Raw genomic sequence first — 17762 nt, 5'->3', positions numbered from 1 at the left:
TCTTACATTTTCCAGTAAGTTTTCACATTAAAAACAAATTGGGGGAAGCAGATGTGGCTTAAGCAGTTGGGTGTCTGTCTACCATATTGGAGGTCCTGGTTTCTGTTCTTGATGCCTCCTAAAGAAGATGAACAAGACAGCGAGCCAACTCAATGGGCTGGTACAGCAAGCAGATACAAAGAGATGATGCAGTGAGGAGATGCAAAGAAACACAATGAGAGACACAACAAGCTGGGAGCAGAGATGGTTCAAGCAATTGGGCACCTCCCTCCCACAGGGAGTTCTCGTGTTGGGTTCCTGATGCCTCCTGATAAGAAGATTAACAGACATAGAGAGCACACAATGAACAGAGAGCAGACAATGAGCGCAAACAATGAGGGGGGTAGATATAAATAAATAAAAGAAATCTTAAAAACACAATAAAAAATTTAAAAATAGAAAAAAAACACAAATTGGGCACTTTTGTTTATTAACTAAGCAACTAAAACAACTTTATTAGTAACAAATTTACTGTTTTTCTGCTTTTCCAGAAGTTAATTCCATATGTGATTTCTTTTATGCATCAAATCCAATTGCAAGATAGTATTGACATGTAAAGACTCAATTTTAAGTTACTTGTCACCATTTTCCAATTTGTAACAGGCAAACCCAAAATCTGATTTACATGTTCCTAAGCATAAGGAGACTGACAAAGTTAAAGTAAGCACAGATTAGAATGGAAGAGAGAATTTTACACACTTAGCTTAGTTTAGGAAAGACTTAACTTTAGAACTACCTAGATGCAAAGCTCCCAGTCTGTCCACAGCAGAAACTTTGTGCAGGACCCTTCAGCTTAGTTCCTCCAAGAAAATCCCTGGGCAGCTCCTAAGTACAGAGCTAAGGTGTCCAGAGAAGCCCTGCTTTCTCTCAATGAGACACGAATTGGAGCTGCAACCCATTAGTTACCTCCCAGCAAGGGGTAAAGCCCTGAGAGGGCTTTTTTCGCAGGAAGGACTGGAGTGTTACAAGGGAATAGGAAGGGAGCTAGGAATAGTCAGGAACTTTTTAATCTAAATTGATGGCACATGAGGAGGTTCCTTATTCTACACGGGAGACGTTTAGTAAATGGAGTGCATTTCCTCATGCCTTTAAGGAGACATGACCATGTGTTCTCTGGCCATAAGATATGTCTGTCCTCTCCTTCTCTTGCACAGGTTTAACTGGAATTCATGGTCCCATACAGAGCCCACTCTTGGCCATAGCATGGCCATGTGGTGTGGCAGGAAAAGATTAGCCTTTTTATTTTTTAGACTACCAGTAGGCAGGTCATCCCAATTTCTGAGAAGGCACCCCAATGGGGAGTCTACTGGAATGCTGAAAGAGCCACCCATTATCCTAGGGGAGAGTAAAACATGCTTGGCATCCCATCACTAGATCTGACTGAACTGACTGCTCGCTGAGCCAGTGTCCTGGAAACTGGGGAGACCTGCTCCCTATCCCCATGTTCTGGAGATCAGGAACTTTGTCTTTGGGCACCCCCAGAGCCTTAGAGGTCTGGGAGTCTTCTGGGTCCAATTCCTAGACTTTAACCCCCAAGACAGGCTCTCCTGCTAGGAAAGGGAGTGACTAGGGACCTTTAAACACTTTTGCCTACATTGCAGAGGTCTCAGTAGTTAGCCCTGAGCGAGTTCATCAGGCAACTCTGTCATGGCAACTCCCAGGGTCCAATTTTCCCACTGTTAAACCCATTAAAACGTTAGAAGCTCATTAAAATAACTAGAGACTAATTGTCCTGTTACTTGCCTGAAGGATTCTCAAGCGCTGCCCCCCCCACCCCCCCACCCGCAATATCAGGGTCTTCCCAGGGCTGAAAAGGAGCAAAGTCTCAGGGAAGTACAAAGGACAGGGCTCATGCATGGCTAACAAATGCATTTTCAGTTTCTAAGGCATTCTAAAGCATCTCACTACCAAAAATGAGGATGACAGTAGTTGGAAGATTAAAGGCACTTCTACATCACTGCTGAAGACAGGGACAGGGAAAAAGAGGTGTGATATTGGGGCATTTTTGGGACTTGGAGTTGTCCCCAATGATATTGTAGGGACAGATGCAGGACATTCTATATCCTGCCATAACTCAATGAATGGGAGAGAGTGTGAACGACAACATAAACTATAAACCATGCTGTGTAGCAGTTCTCCAAAATGTAATCATCAAATGCAATGAATGTACCACACTAATGAAAGAAGTTGTGGTTGTGGGAGGAGTGGGGGGTATGAGGAATATGGGAACCTCTTACATATATATATATATATATTTTTTTTAAGATTTATTTTTCCCCCTTTGCCTCCTCCCACCCTGCTGTTTTTGCTGTCTATATGTTGTCTTCTCATTTGCTCTCCTCTAGAATTCACCAGGATTCAATCCTGGAGACCCCTGATGTGCAAAGAGGTTCCCTGTCACTTGTACCACCTCAGTTCCTGGTTTTTGCTGTGCTTCACCTTGACTCTCCCCTTGTCTCTCTTTTGATGCATCATCATCTTGCTGCGTGACTCACTTGTGCGGGGCACTGGCTCACCACGTGGGCACTGGCATGGGCATTGGCTTGCTGCGCAGGCACGCTTTCTCTTCTTTTTCACCAGGAGGCTCCAGGGATTGCATCTGGTCCTCCTACATGGTAGGCAGAAGCTCTAACACTTGAGCCACATCTGCTTCCCCCTCTTATATTTTTTAATGTAATATTTTGTGTGATCTATGTATCTTTTAAAAAAAGATACTGTTAGATTAGTGCTAAAAAAAAAATAAAGGCACTTCTAACTAAAAGAAGCTAACTAGTGGTCTAAGGAAAAGACACAATGGGTGATAGCTATTCTCAACTCACAGGGGGAACCTGGTAAACTCCTGGTGGCTCCTGCTCGACTCAGGTCACATACCCAGTCAGGTCAGGGACGATTTCACCCACCACCTTAGAACTTTCTTGAATCTACACAGCATGGGGGTTTAACCCTACAGCCTCCAAAGAGGGAGCCAGAGGTCTGGGCAGATTGAGTTTATGTCCTGTGGGAGCCTCCAGGAGCCCCCTTTAAAATGGCAGAACCAAAAGAGCGTATAGACAGGCTTTAATTAAAACTCACCAGTCTCCTGTGGGGGTTGGGGGAGCACCACTCACTTATCTGTCTCTTGGCAATGGCTCACCAAATGAAGCCAGGAAAGGGTTGGATTCCTCTAGGTTCCTGGCTATGTTGCATAAAAGAATTTAAGAACACACCAGTTTAGTTAGGCCAGTAAAAAAGAATTTATTGGGAAATAAGAGTTACGAACAGAGCTTGCTGAGCCATGGGAAAGGATGGAAATACACACTGAGATTTGGTGTGGGCTACTCTAGGCAGAGAGCCAGTCTATGCCTTTTGACTGGGGAGTTCAAGCCATTAACACTCAATGTTATTACTGTAAAGGCATTACTTACTTTGTCCATTTTATGCTTTGGCTTTGTTGTCATCTCTTATTACTGCCTCTTTATTCTTTAATTTACCCTTCCTAATAACCTTCATTTCTATACTCTTTTCCAAGCCTCTTGCCCTTCTTTTTTTCTTTCAGGCTGTAGCACTCCCTTTAGTACAATTTGCAATTCTGGTCTTTTAGTAACATACTGTTTTTGCTGTGAAGACTTTAAACTCACCCTCATTTCTGAAGGACAGTTTTGCCAGATAAAGAATTCTAGGCTGCCAGTTCTCTTTTAGTATCTAAAAGACACTGTATCACTTTCTTCTTACCGCCATGGTTTCTGATGAGAGGTCTGCACTTAATCTCTTTCTGCTTTCAGAATCCGTTTTTTTTTTTTTGTCTTTATCTTTTAATGTTACATTAAAAAAATATGAGGTCCCCATATACCCCCCACCCCCTACACCCCACTCCTCCCCCCATAACAACCTCCTCCATCATCATTAGACATTCATTGCACTTGGTGAATACATCTCTGAGCACAGAATCCTCTCTTTATGTCTATCATTCTGAATAGTAGTTGTCTCAGTGTAGTTTTATTTGAATTTATTCTGTTAAGGGTGTTTGTCCTTGAATATTGATATTTATGTCCTTCATGAGGGCTGTGGAGTTTTCAGTCATTATTTCCTCTCATGTTCTTTCTGCCCTTTTCCATACTCTTCTCCTTCTGGGACACTGATAGCATGTATGTTTGTACATTTTGCCATGTCATTCAATTCCCTGAAAACCTGTTTCATTTTTTTCCATTCTCTTTTCATCTTTTCCAGTTCAGATGTTCCATCCTCAAACTCACTAATTCTTTGAGCAATTCAAATCTGCTGTTATGTGCCTTTAATATATTTTTAAATTTCATCCACTGTGTCTTTCACAGCCATAAGCTGTTACTTTTCTTTGCAGGCTGTCAAATTGTTCTTTATATTCACCCAGTGTTTTTTAAAAAAATCCTTTATCTCTTTAATCCTATATCCTTCATTTCTTTGATTTTGGAGATTAGAGTGATTATTATTGATTAGTTGTCCTAAACCCTGTATCTCATCAGGATATTGGTTTGTTCCTCTGGCTGGGTAATTTTTTTGTTTACTAGTATGGCTTGTAATTTTTTGCTGATGTCTAGGCATCTAATTATGTTGGTGGATTTACTGATGTCAATTTAGCTGTCTAGTGTTTTGTTTTTCACATCTTTTTGATTTTTGGTTCAAGTTCTGAGTCTTTAAAATTGTCCATTTTAAGTTATGAAAATTAGGTCAGGGACTTAGTAATGGGGTGCAGATTTTCTCCCAGGAGAGTTGGGGCTTAAGAGATACCTAAAAGCAGTTTTTCTCCTTACAATTTCCTGGCCAGCCAGCAGATACTGCTCATCAGCAACCCTTTCCACAGAGACGTTTTTTTTCAACCTCTGCTTTCCTGTGATTTTGGTCTGGACAGAGCCAAAATTCAAAGCAGGCTCTACCAGCTGAATTCACTGAAGAGAAACCACTCTCTGTCCTCCAACGCAGTCTTCCTCTTCCTTTGTAACAGCTGAGAGGAAGATGTCTGTTCCCTTCAGTCAGCGGCAGTGAACCAGGGTTGTTGTTTTTTTTCTCCTTTAGGAGGTACTGAGGATTGAACCCAGGACCTCATACATGACAAGCAGTTGTTCAACCACTGAGCTACACCCACTCTGAGCCAGGTTTTATCCAGGCTTGACGTCTTAAGGGTGGGGGATGGGGGTGGTTTAGTAACTCACATTTGTTTTGGGTTCTTCATCTCTGTCCTTCACCCTCCTGGGGTTTGTGCAGCACTGTTCTGGTCTGCTGTCCCCAAAAGGAGGTTCCACAGACAGCTGTTGGTCCTTTCTCCATTGTTTTTGTGAGAGTTGAGCCCTGCCTCCCTCCTCCAATGCCATCTACCTGTAACCCTCTCTCACAGCCTTTTAATTTCCATCTTCAAAATGCAAATCTAATCTATACAATACTTTCCAGTCCTACTGCCATTATTCTAGTTCAGGCTTCTCACTGCACTCAGAACAACATCCAAGCTCCTTACCAGGGTTTTTTTTTTCCCTATCCGGTTGTCATCTTTTTTGCGTGCTGCTTCGCTGCGTGGGTACCTTGCACCTCTCCACACAGGTCTGAGAAGGCTTTTTTTTAACCAGGAGGTCCCAGTGATCAAACCTGGATCCTCAATATGGTAATTAGGAGCTCAATTGCTTGAGCCACAGTTGCTTCCCCTTACCAGGGGGTTTAAGGCCTTACATATAAGACCTAAGGCCTGTTACATATTTTGTCTTACTCCCTTTGCTCACTACCTGCGCCACAGGCCAATGCCTGCTCTCAATACTTCAAATATATCACTTTCCTGCTTCATGGGCTTTGCATGTTTTTCTTAATTTTCCTCCTCCTTTTTTCCTTCGGGTCTCAGCCAAAACATTAACTCCCCAACATCTTATTTAAAGCAGAATTATTTCTAGTTCCAAACATTTGTGTTTTCACTTTATGTTTGTCTTTACTCCCAGCTAGTAAGTTTCTTGAGGGTAGGGGCTGTTTTGTATCCCTATTGTTTAGCACCTAAGGGACTAGTTAAGGCTACAGGTAGGTAGTTGTGGCTAAAGGAACGGGATAGGTACTCTATTGCCCCAGTTTACATATTTCCTATGGCTAAAAAGATAACATCTTGAAAGGATGGTAAATTCCATCAGGATATGTTGCTGGAAACTGGGGAAGAGGAATGGTTCCACAAAAGGAGGAAAACAAGTCACTGAGGGAACTGTTAGGAAGGCACCCCAATCTCTACCTACTACACAATATATCTCCTGGCTTTTCTCCTACCAATTTAGTTGTTATTTTTTCCCTTGTTTCTTTACACCTAGTCCTTAGGCAATTAGTCATCAGTTATTATTGCTGATCTGAAAGAACATATGCTTTAAATGCCCAATTACGTCAAACACAAATCTTACTTGCCTAGCAAGGCTATGTATCACATTTTCAAGACAATTCAACGAATATTTATAAAGTGTTTACTGTAAATGTTCAACATACAGTATTGTTCACAGAAGAAGTTAGCAAATATTACACTTGGCAAATATTACAATGGAACTATGAAATAACCTTTATCAATAAATACTATATTTTGTGTATCTTCAAAAAAAAGACTAAGTATTAATAAAAAGTAAAAAATTAAACACACACAACAAAAAATAAGGGAAAAAAATTAAATACTACAGTGCCCTAAACCTAATAAAGACAATCTTTTGGCATATGAATTGCACTAATGAAAGTAATATTGAGTCTTATCTTGCAAAAACAGTAACACACAAAAAACTAATACCGAAAAATTTTTTATTTCCAAGATCAAATATTACAACAGGACATTTACATGTATTTATAAAAAAATGCAGCAGTTGAATTTATAGATCAGAGGTTTCCTTGAGTTTGGTCCCTCTCTCAGCACAGTGAGCTGATGTCTTCAAAGACTTATCGCCCCACACCCCTACCTCCCCCACCCCATCTGTCCCACCCTCCCTCCCCAATTCAAGTTGTAGTATCAATGTAAAGCAACTGGGTATAACACAGCAAGAATATCCACAATTTGGTACAGCCAAAATTAGAGGATCACCAATTTAGAGATCCTCAATTTAGAAAGTATTTACCTATAGACTTCACACCCAAATATCTAAGATTTCCCTGGTTTTAGAGCAAGTGGAAGTTCCATTGAGTCTTAGCCAGCAGTTACAGCTCTGCTTTACCAAATGACATGTTTTTCTCTTCCTACAAATTTATATTTCCTAACATTCCCATGTGCTTTCAAATTTATGGCTATCCCTAGCACCTTTATTATCAATTACTAGATATAAAGGAGGGTCTCCAGTGTGTCTTGAACAAAAAAATTTGGTGGATGGTCCAGCTACTGCTTGCTTACGGGTCCAAAAGTCTTCTTCCTGCTTTTGGGAAGAGTTGCAGAAATTGTATCTATCTCCTAGCACCACGGGATTAAAGGCCCAGAAAACTGAGAACTATATGTGCATTCTAGGGAGCACTTAACAGAAACATTGCAATAGGTGCATGGTCTAGGTCCATTATCTTCTTGAATTTATTAACAGTTCAAAGTTATACTACAGATTAAATTTAGAGCTTGTCCTGCATTAAGAATATAAATCTCAGAAAGACCACCACTTTGTCCAGAATAAGTTGAGTATACAAACATCCCAGGGAATCTCCAAATACTGTTAGGAACTGCTTGAGAAACACTTTAAAAGCAAACACCCCAAGTTGACTTCACTCAAATCCCCAACCCATCCCCATCCCCATCCCCAAACAAATTTTATTCCTTGATTAACCTCTCTGAATAAGATGGGAAGTGAGGTTTGGAAAATGACATGAAATATGTTTATAAACACAATTAGTGAAGACATGCCAGAACTGGGCGTCCCAGATGATTCAAAATGCATTGTTCAGACTGAACTCATATAAAGCATGCACAGTTTATAAATATCTGCGAGTACTATGGAAGAGTCAATACCTACTGGAAAAAGGATTTTGCTTCTCAAAGGTTAAAAAAAAAAAAAGACACCAGATGCTTAGAATTCGTTAACAATAAAAAGGAAAACCGTTCCAGAAAAAAGATTATTAAAGGAGTAAAGAATTGTGTCTAAACAGATTCATGCCAAAGCTTGCATGGAAGCCTCTCAGAAGTACATATCATGTTAGCATCAGTGAGCATTAGTGCTCATTTCTCTACATCTAAGATGAGGATTATCTCATAGCTTTACTGTCTCTTTTCCGAGTTAAATGTTTAAGCCTTTCCAAACTTAAAGGACAAACCTAAGAAAGTAAAAAAAAAAAGAGTCCCCCAACTGGTAACAGCCCCTGCCTACAAGCTTGCTACTCAATAACTGAAAAGTGGAGTTCACATACTACTTTCACTCTAATTAGCAAGTAAAAAGGGATTTTCTGGTTGCAACACTCCCATGTGAGGGCAAAAAATTATCAAAAAGTTAAGAGCATATGATTAGTGTCACAAACCTATTTATATTTTGAATAACACTTTAATTTATTTAATTTTCCATTATTAAGAACATAGAAACTTTGAGAAAAGCATACTATAAAATTTTGTTTAAAACAGAAAGATACCCAACTGAGCATCAACATTCCAATGTTATTAACTTGAAATAGATCCTGGGGACATGCACTATAAAGCCAGCCTCCCTGATAGAGAAAAAAAGCAGAATGGCAGGGAATGGTTCCATATCAAGAATCTCTCCTTTATAGTTCAGACTCCCATATTGAGTCTATGAAAAAGCAAATAAAAGATTTTAAGGGAGAATGCAATTCCAGACCAGAATTTACCTTATGATTTTAAATGTTTCCCATTTTTGTTATCATATCTAATACATGAATGATTCATGTAGCCCAGTTAGATTATTATCCTCTTTCGATAGAGATAAAAATGTGACTTATATTCAGTTCAGCTTGACTATTCTCTCTACTTGAAAACCCATGTGGTATAAGGGATATAAAAATCTCAGGACATTTTATAGAGGAAATAACATTTAGAAAAAAAAAACTTGTGTTCGTTGCCACGGAATTAAGTTAAACGTGGCAACTTACCATATTTGTAGATTAATACATAGATTTTCTTAGGCAAGATACTACCATTGGTGTTTGCAACTCTGACCCTCAAGTAAATCCAGGTATTTCTCAAAAAATAACCCCATTACAGAAATGCTAAATTATGTTTTATTCTAGTAGTAAGGCTTGTACCAAAAATGATGTTTATGAGAATGACTGAAATTCTAAGCAATATAACATTCTACACATCAAAAGAGAGGGGACAGGTGCCAGAGAGCTAGCCTTTCTCTATTTGGAATAAGAGCATTCTCCTTAAGTAGAGAGAAAAATGAGCTACAAGGAGAACTTTTTTTTTTTTTTTTTTGCCTTAAAAAATTCTTCCCTTGTATTCTAGTTTATAAAAAATTAAAAGTAAAAATGGAGTTTAAAAAAAGTCAATTATGTTAAAAATCATGGCTAACTTTCACAGAATGGATGTCAAAAACAAGAACTAAGAACTGAGAAGTAAAAGAGATAGGAAAAGATTTTCTAAGTGAGGTTGTCTTCGGCATATCCAATAATCTAACCATGAATTCAGCTGATGGGAAAACTAACAAAGCTATCATAATCTCTATAAAAACACTCTTGATTCTAAATTGTGGTCTAGTAATGTTGACACACCAGTTTGTCAACTGTCATTGAAATGCCAGAATCTCTTTTCAAGAGGAGAAATCAACATATTGATAATACAGTATTCTTTGTTGGTTATTTTCAGTACTAAAGAATGTTCTTGCCACTATTCTAAAATACGTATTAATCTTTTCATGAAAAGACAATAAATGAAATACTAAGCAAGAAAAACCAATGAAATTGAATATTCATGGTACACAGCTGTTTTTAAGTAACCTAATTCATCAAGGTTAGCATTATAGGAAAATTGCCATTTTCATCAAGAGTTGATTCCTCCTACCCTCATTTGGTTTTACATAAGATCTTCATCCATCTGTATCCCATTATTTGCTACTAGTTGAATGAGAAAAACCCCCTCCAAAAAAAAAAAGAGAGCAAAGAGGATAAGAAATATTTTTAAAAGCCACCCTAATAGGATCTTAAAAAGTTGTTTCTGCCAAAACCAATTGTGTATTCTACAATGTACATAAATGTTCCAACAACTGCTCAGCCAGAAAAATGCTTTGTTTTTAAGCAAACATGTAAAGTAAAATTTAACTCCAATGTCAACGAAATATTTGGTTTTCAACTATATTTCAGTCATACTCAATACTGATTAGGAACACAGCATTAAGTTTTAAAAAATAATAAATTGTGCTTAAAAGATCTAGTAGTAACTAGTATATTCTCCTTTCTGGAGAGTTCAGCCATCACAGTGAGGCTGGATCAAGTTATTGGGCAAATGATACCTGAAACTCAGAAAAAAGTCAAAGGAAATGTCTAGGGAGAATATATGAAGGAGACAGAAGGAAGCATAAAATCCCAGAGTAAAGGATTCAGAGATAATCCAATTTAATGGTTTACAATCTGTGGGTCCCTAGAGTTTCTGTGGGAGGTCTGCCAATTTCATATGCACATTTATATTTTCTTCTCCTGTGGGATTAATGATATTAATACTATCCTGAAAGATTCCATCATTCTCCAGCCTACAAAAGGCAAATTTTAAATTTATGAGGCCTTTTACTTAAAAAGACTGAGAACTATTCATCTAGTCCAATTCTCCCATTTTAAAGATGAGGATCCTGGGATTCAGAAAAGAGGCCTGCCAAGGTAACAAAGTTAACTAGCAAGAGTGCAGTTACCCAAGTGCACTTATGCCTACATATGGTGCGCTTCCCACATATTGTATGAAATATACATTAGTTTACTCCTGTATAGAAATTAAACCTTTCATTTTTTTCAGTGGCTCCCTCTGATATTTTTTCTGTGTCCAACTGAGATCCATGATAGTTAAGAAACTAGTGCTGGGATCAATAATCCCTTTCTACTTGGGTAGCAGGTATACCTTACTGATAAACTTCATGCCTTAAGTCTAGCAATTAGTGTTTATCCCCTTCCCGTCATTTCTTTGTGAAGACTATTTTTGCTCCACTCTAAACTTCTACTGTAACTGCAGTTCAGCCCTAGAAAGATAAGCATATACGTTTTCCAATTATTTCATGAGTAGTGTCCCCAACTGGCTAAAAGGCAGGAACTAGATAAAAGATTTCAATACTTTTTCCAAGTTTGATTAAGGGCTCAATAAAGTAAGTGTTGACTTAGAGAGTCAAGGAACTAGAATTTTATAAAAGATTTAAGAGCATACACAGAAGGTGGAATAACATGGTAAGGATGGAACATGGAAGATAAATAATGATCTTTTCTGAAAAATGCTTAAAAAATTGATAAAATTATTTTTTATACTTTCCACCTATCCTTGGCAAATAATGCCATATAGTCATTTCCCTTTCACATTTTCATCAGTGCACCATTTTTAAAAAGCAATTAATAATTAGCCCCTTAAAATATGGCATAAATAAGAATTTATGGGCATACAGAAAATCCCACAAGCTTCATCTCAACTTTTCCCTAGCTTCAAGGAAATACAACCAACTGATAATTTACAGAGCTAAAACACTAAGGAGATAACCTTTTAATAGAGTGAAAAGAGCACAGACTCTGGATTCCAATTTTGATTTATTAACTAGCTGCTAACATCCTGAACAAGTTCTCTGAACCTCAGTTTTCTTTCCTAACTTTCTTAAATGTGAAAAACATTTTGTAGGGTTGTTAAGAAGATTAAAGGAGATAATGTACACAAAGTACCTAGTATATGCTAGTTACTCAAAATTAGTTCCCTGTTCTTTTCCTCATTTGGCACCATTCTTTCTCAATGGTTTTTTCCTAAATAAAACTTAGAAAGTATTCCCTTTACTTTTGTCCCACTGGTTTTCACTGTATCTTCCTTTGTTTCTTCTCACTTACTTTCAGTCTTTCTTATTCTTTTCCTCCCCATCTTTTAAACAAATCTTTCAAGCTGTTCTCAATATCTATAAGGACTTAAAAAAAAACAACTAATTTTACTGACCTCATTTAATCTACTCAATAAAACCTCTGTCCCAAAGAGCAAAGGAACTTGCAGAGGAAGTGAGACAAACTGGAGGATGCATATCTCCTAAGTGGATTAAATTCTTGAACAAGGAAATACTCCTTATTCACTCTTACCATATATCATCTTTATCTCACATAGGCCTCTATATCAACTACAGGAAATAATTATAATCCTGTCTGAAAACAAAATCTTCTACAGCCTATTCTCTATACTCTGCAGTTATATCTAAGTTAGATAAATGTCACATGTCCTGTCTCTTTGATATGCTTTAATCACTTTATATGTACATATACATGTACATATACATATATATTTGGTCATCTCAGAGTAATCCCAAATTGAAAAAGTCACTTTGGTTTTCTCATAAATGGATATGTCAGGGCTGAACTTACCAAAAATACCTATATCCTATCATTAAAAAACATGTTGTCTCAGGCTTTCTGGATGTTTATAAAGAGTAGTAGGTAAGAGAATGAAACAAAGCCCTATAGGGAAAATTCTTAAACTCTTGACTTCACATTTTTGACAGGTGTGGGCTTTAGCTGTGATTTTGCTGAAGTGGAGATGGGTGTTATCACAGCACCAAAGCTGAGCATACCCTTTACTTCTTACCCTGTGCCTTCCTGAATTTTTAGATTTCTGACCCCTGCTACCAACAATTTTTACCCCCTAATGCACCTCTGACAGTATATAGTTTTATTCCTCAGAAAGCATATATTTATCCAAGGTCAGAGATGAAACTGAGAAATTATCAAGAAATCAGAAGTTGCTAGTTAAGCCTTGAGAGCCTATGAAAAAACACCAAAATGGTATTACTCAGTCACCAATCTAAAGAGAGAACTTCCACTCAAGGTATAAATGACATTGTAATTATATAAATATATTTATAAATATTTATACAATTATATACTTATACATAAGCACTTACACAGACTTAGAAAAAGGTAAGAACATTAATTCATAAGGACTCACTGAAGAATAAACAAAATTTTCCATGATTTCCTAGAAGATACATAACTCATTCTTTACAGAGGGTCCCTCAAAATCCAACCATTAGAAACCATATTCTATAATTGTATACTAGCAACAGATAAGCACCTTCTTTTTAACCCCCTAATTGCTAACAGAGTGACCTTAAAGGAGATAGATGGTGGTAACATACAGGTCTCTGAGCAAGAGCAATTCATGTTCCTCAAGTAGAAGATTCAATCTAATTCCCCAAATGACAAAATAGGTCCCATTCTATATTATGGTTTTATGAGTTAAAAGTTCTGATTTTGCCACCAGAATCACTACTATTCCTTCTGAGGATTCTGTCTGAAGTTCAAAAAATAAGAATTGAGCATAGAATAAAGCTGGTAAGTAAACAGTATTATACAGATTCAAGATGGTTTCTTCTAAATAATACTGAAAAAGCCTTTACCAATTACAATTTGAAAGAGGCTTTTGTTGGCAGAAAAAGCCCACAACATCTGAAAATTACTGGTAATCCCTTCCTCCCACTTACTAAATGTTGTCTTATGAACTGAGTTTAAAGGTCTTCCCCTTAGGGAGCCTTTCATTTTTTATATCTTTTGCAACAAAACAGCATGAGGATAAAAGCTCATTAGTCACCAGAGCCTTTTAGAGACTATTCTAACCAGGGGTCAAAATGAATCATTATTTTTAACCAAAAAAAAAACACAGTTAGCAATTCTCAGCTGCATCTTTTTCTTTTCCCCTGGGACATACATAGGTATGCCCAAAAGCATATAGGACAATCAATAACCATAGTGGTTACAATTACAAGCCAGTTTACTGCATGATTATTGAACAACTGCCTTCGTACTGGAAAAAACAGCAAGTGCCTTCCTATCCCAGTTACCACAATTTGCTCACTAAATGTCCATTCCAGGGCTAGCAGGATCAATATATAGTTTATAGTGTAATGATGGAGGAAGCTGTCTCAGGGTAGGACACTGAAAGCTACTCCATGCTACTTACCCTACATTTAACACTCATTTTGTCAATAACAAATATCATGGAAATCTTGGAGCTGGGAGGGAAGGAATTTTTTGGGAAAAAAAACAAAAACAAACATTTGAATATAATGAGCAATAATTATAAGGGATGCTTTTTCCATATAAACAAAAGCCTGAACCGTTTGTTACGTGATATTTCCTATATAAAAACAAAACAAAACAAATGAAATTAAACATCTGTTGGAGAATTTTTCCCACTTCTAAAAATGGAGCTCATGAAAAAGATTGTTCTTACTCTGAATTTAGCCATTCCTTTGCCAAAGAAGTCTGAGGAGTAACATTATTATCTGATCCCAAAAAAGTGCCATGCAAGAGACCATTTCTTGAAACACACATTTTCTGCTGCCAGTACTAGAAGTCTTATCTTTACACTTTCATTTGGTCACCACATTAGGTAAGAAAGAGAGAAAAAGAAAGAAAATTCAGAAAAAGAGAACAGAAGAGAGAGGAAAGGAAGGGAAAAAAAACACAAAAAGGAAGAAACAGGCCAATTATAGGAGACAATAAAAAATGAAAAAGAAGGCAGGTGACTTGTTTGCCCAACTTTGGCTCTATGGTCCTATAAGCCAAAATGCATACCCAGTGACATGGTATCTCACAGGAAAAGGAGAAAAAGGGGTAAGCTGAGAGAGGTCAGGCCATGATGTTAATTTCTTTCCTGTACAAAGACAGTCTCTTGAGGACAGAGGCCTGCCTCTTGTAATGTAATATCATAGTCCAGGTGGGACAGTTTCCTTCGTGGAAAGTTGGTAAGAAGTTCAAAACGTTCATTTGGATATCCTTTAGACTGGACATGCTTCACCAAAGCCTAGAAAAACAAGAGAAAGATAACAGTATTAGATGGAAATAAAAGGAAAGAGCACCTTGATGAATTAAATACATAATAACATTCATTTTTTCATTATCAATCAGATATAAATTTTAAGGTTTTTTTCCAGATAACTGAAGCTTAAGCTTTTGGAAGGGCCAACATAACCCTTTGGATGGGTTGAAAATGTACAGAATAATTTAGGGCCATTAAGTGATTACTGAAATACACAGGGTTATTATTGTTTATCTTCCCAATAAACAAACCCAACTGCTATTTATAAATTATTACCCTCATTTTAAGACATTTTATTTTATCAGTTTCTTTCCTTCCTTTTTATCAGAGATATGTCCTTCATCTGCTTATGGTCAGTCTTGCCACCTTTTCTTCTCACCTAGTCAGAAACTCTTGTTACTACAGACCATCTTCTCTTTTACAGTTATTTTCAACATCTCCTTTCAGATATACTTCCCATTAGGCTTAAACATGCTCAGTCTGTCTTTCCTTCAATCCTTCCCCCGCCCCCCCACTCTGATTATTGCCCACTCTTTCCTCCAGCTTCACAACTAAATTTCTCCAAAAAAAGTAGTCTATACATGCTCTCCATTGTCTCATCTCCTATTCTCTTCCAAACACTAGGCCAGGAAACAATCTAGGTATCAACACCAATGGCCTGACTTTAATCTCATTCCAGTCACACAGTGTTTAAGAGCTAGACTAATCATCTCCAGCCAAGGCTAACGGCCAAATATGGGCACCTGATCCAAGGGTAATACATTCAAGGGCTAAGCTAAGCCTGGCTATCTGAGAGTTGAAAGACACCCAGAGGAAAGGCCTGTCAGCTGTGGACTTTAGATTCACTATGATATATGTACAAGCTGAGGAGTAAACAAAAGTTACCAGTATAAAAAGAGTAGAATGGTGTGGAATAGAGCATCAAACAGGGGAAACCAGATGGGTCCCATGAGAAAAATATACTGTGGTTCTTAACCACTTTGCAGTTCCACCTACTTGGAAATCCTGGAGCATTACTAGTCTTCAAATAACCCAACTCCCTTGTTTCCAGCGGTAATAATTTCAGTGGAGTTTCTAATCCATAAAGCCACAGAACAAAAAACCTGACTAAAACAGTCCCTATGTTACTTATCTAAGATAATTCACAAAGAAAATAAAGTAATTAGAATTAAGTTTCCAGTTAGAGGTCAAAACCTAACATCTGTTTCAAAGGATCAATAATTAAGGCTCACTGGTCTTGGTCTAATTAATTAAGAGTCACTTGCTTCAAGCAAAAGCTATCAATGGGATACACTTACTAGCAATTTGGCTTGCTCTGGAAGAGTGATCTGTTCCCTTTTTCCATCTGGATATCGCAACATCAGCTGTGCTTTTGGTCCTAAAGAGAGAATTAAAAAAAAAAAAAAAAAGGATGCAGGAGCTTAGGATAGAAGCCTAATTTAAATAAATAATGTAATATTCAAGTTTTAAGGACAATTTAGTATGTAACTCACCATTTACATCTACCCCCTCCACTATTCCATCTGACTTTTCAGGTGACATCTCCAATATTTCTGAATCCATGCCTGGCAATCCTTGGTGATTCGTAGCTGTTCCAGGCTCAGTCCTGGCTGGGGGCTCAGTCAAAGGCCTTCTGTTATCCTCTTTTCTATGCCCCAAATCTTTGTGGGGAGACTTTCTGGACTTGGCAAGATTCTCTACTTCGTCTTCTTCATCGGAGCCACAAACAGATATAAACTCCTCACTGCCAGAAAAAAGTTCAGATTCAGATTCTTCATCTGAGCGGCTATCCTGTTTTGTCTGTGTTGAATCAAAATGTGTCTCTTGCAAGGAGGCTCTGATGGCAGCTTCTAGCTGGCTGTCTTCACTTGCATCTATAAGGCTCTCCTGTGAGATGCAGTCATAAAACATAGGTGGGGGAAAAAAAACCACACACAAAAAACCAGTTAAACTAAAAAATTGTTAGTCTAATAATCAGGGCAAAAGAAACATAACAGGTTGCCATTATTATTTTCTGCTGAGTATCTCTCTTTTATTAAATTTTAAGCTATTTAAGGGAATGTTCTTTTTCTTACACAGCTAAGTTAGAATGGATATTTGAAAAGTAAGACCAAAAACCTTTCATAGCACCTAGCACAATGATGTGGCAAGCAGAAGGTAATTATTGTTGCATCAAAATCAACAAAATCAAGGAAACCCTTCTTCCTTGCCCAGAAGACAAGAACTAAGATTTAAAATGTAAAGCCAAAACACTATTCTTTAAAATGACTATTGTTTAGAATGGTATCTACCTTGTTCACCATTATTCTCCTCAACTAGCACTTTCTCTGGCACACAGAAATATATAAATAACTGAATAAAGAAACTATCATTTTCCAAAAAATCTAAGAGTCAGGTCTCTTAATATTCAAAACAAAATACCACCCAATATATAGGGGGAAAAATTGTATCCTCCCAAGTTTAAATTATTAATACAAGGAAGATTTTATTGTGGTTATGAGAAATGTGAATTTCTACAGTTTTCTCTTTGGTTAAAGTTCTGATGTTACACACTTCCCTAAGCTCAGTGAGTCACAAAAATATGGGTAGCTTCGGTGGAACTTACTTAGACCCTGATTCAAACTACAGAAAAAAAATTTATGAGATAATCAAAATTAACAGTGGGGCTCTTCTCATGACATTAAGAAACTGTTCATTTTTCAAGGGCATGGTGGTGTTGTGATGGTGTTTAAATAAAAAGAGCCATTATGTTTTAAAGATATATGCCAAAGTATCTGTGAATGGAACAATGATTTCTGGGATTGCTTCAAAATGA

General features: G+C 37.4%; 1 protein-coding gene and 1 pseudogene across 2 annotated transcripts in view; one reads left to right on the top strand and one right to left on the bottom strand.

Annotated features, from left to right (window-relative positions):
• The window catches only part of LOC111765923 (sperm acrosome membrane-associated protein 6-like), a 50815-nt pseudogene that overhangs the window by 18475 nt on the left and 14578 nt on the right, over positions 1-17762 (top strand).
• The window catches only part of UBXN7 (UBX domain protein 7), an 87392-nt gene continuing 76408 nt past the window's right edge, over positions 6779-17762 (bottom strand). For both annotated transcript variants that reach the window (XM_004465865.4, XM_023590988.3), the window contains 3 exons: positions 16441-16834; positions 16246-16325; positions 6779-14932 (listed from right to left, as the gene is read on the bottom strand). In XM_004465865.4, the coding sequence (XP_004465922.2) occupies positions 14771-14932; positions 16246-16325; positions 16441-16834 (636 nt within the window). In that variant the 3' untranslated portion in view covers positions 6779-14770. The remainder of the gene's footprint in view (positions 14933-16245; positions 16326-16440; positions 16835-17762) is intronic.

This window comes from Dasypus novemcinctus, chromosome 4 (assembly GCF_030445035.2).
Source record: "Dasypus novemcinctus isolate mDasNov1 chromosome 4, mDasNov1.1.hap2, whole genome shotgun sequence".
NCBI lineage: Eukaryota > Metazoa > Chordata > Mammalia > Cingulata > Dasypodidae > Dasypus > Dasypus novemcinctus.
The sequence above is the reverse complement of the archived record's forward strand: the minus strand, read 5'-3'. Positions and strand labels throughout refer to the sequence as shown.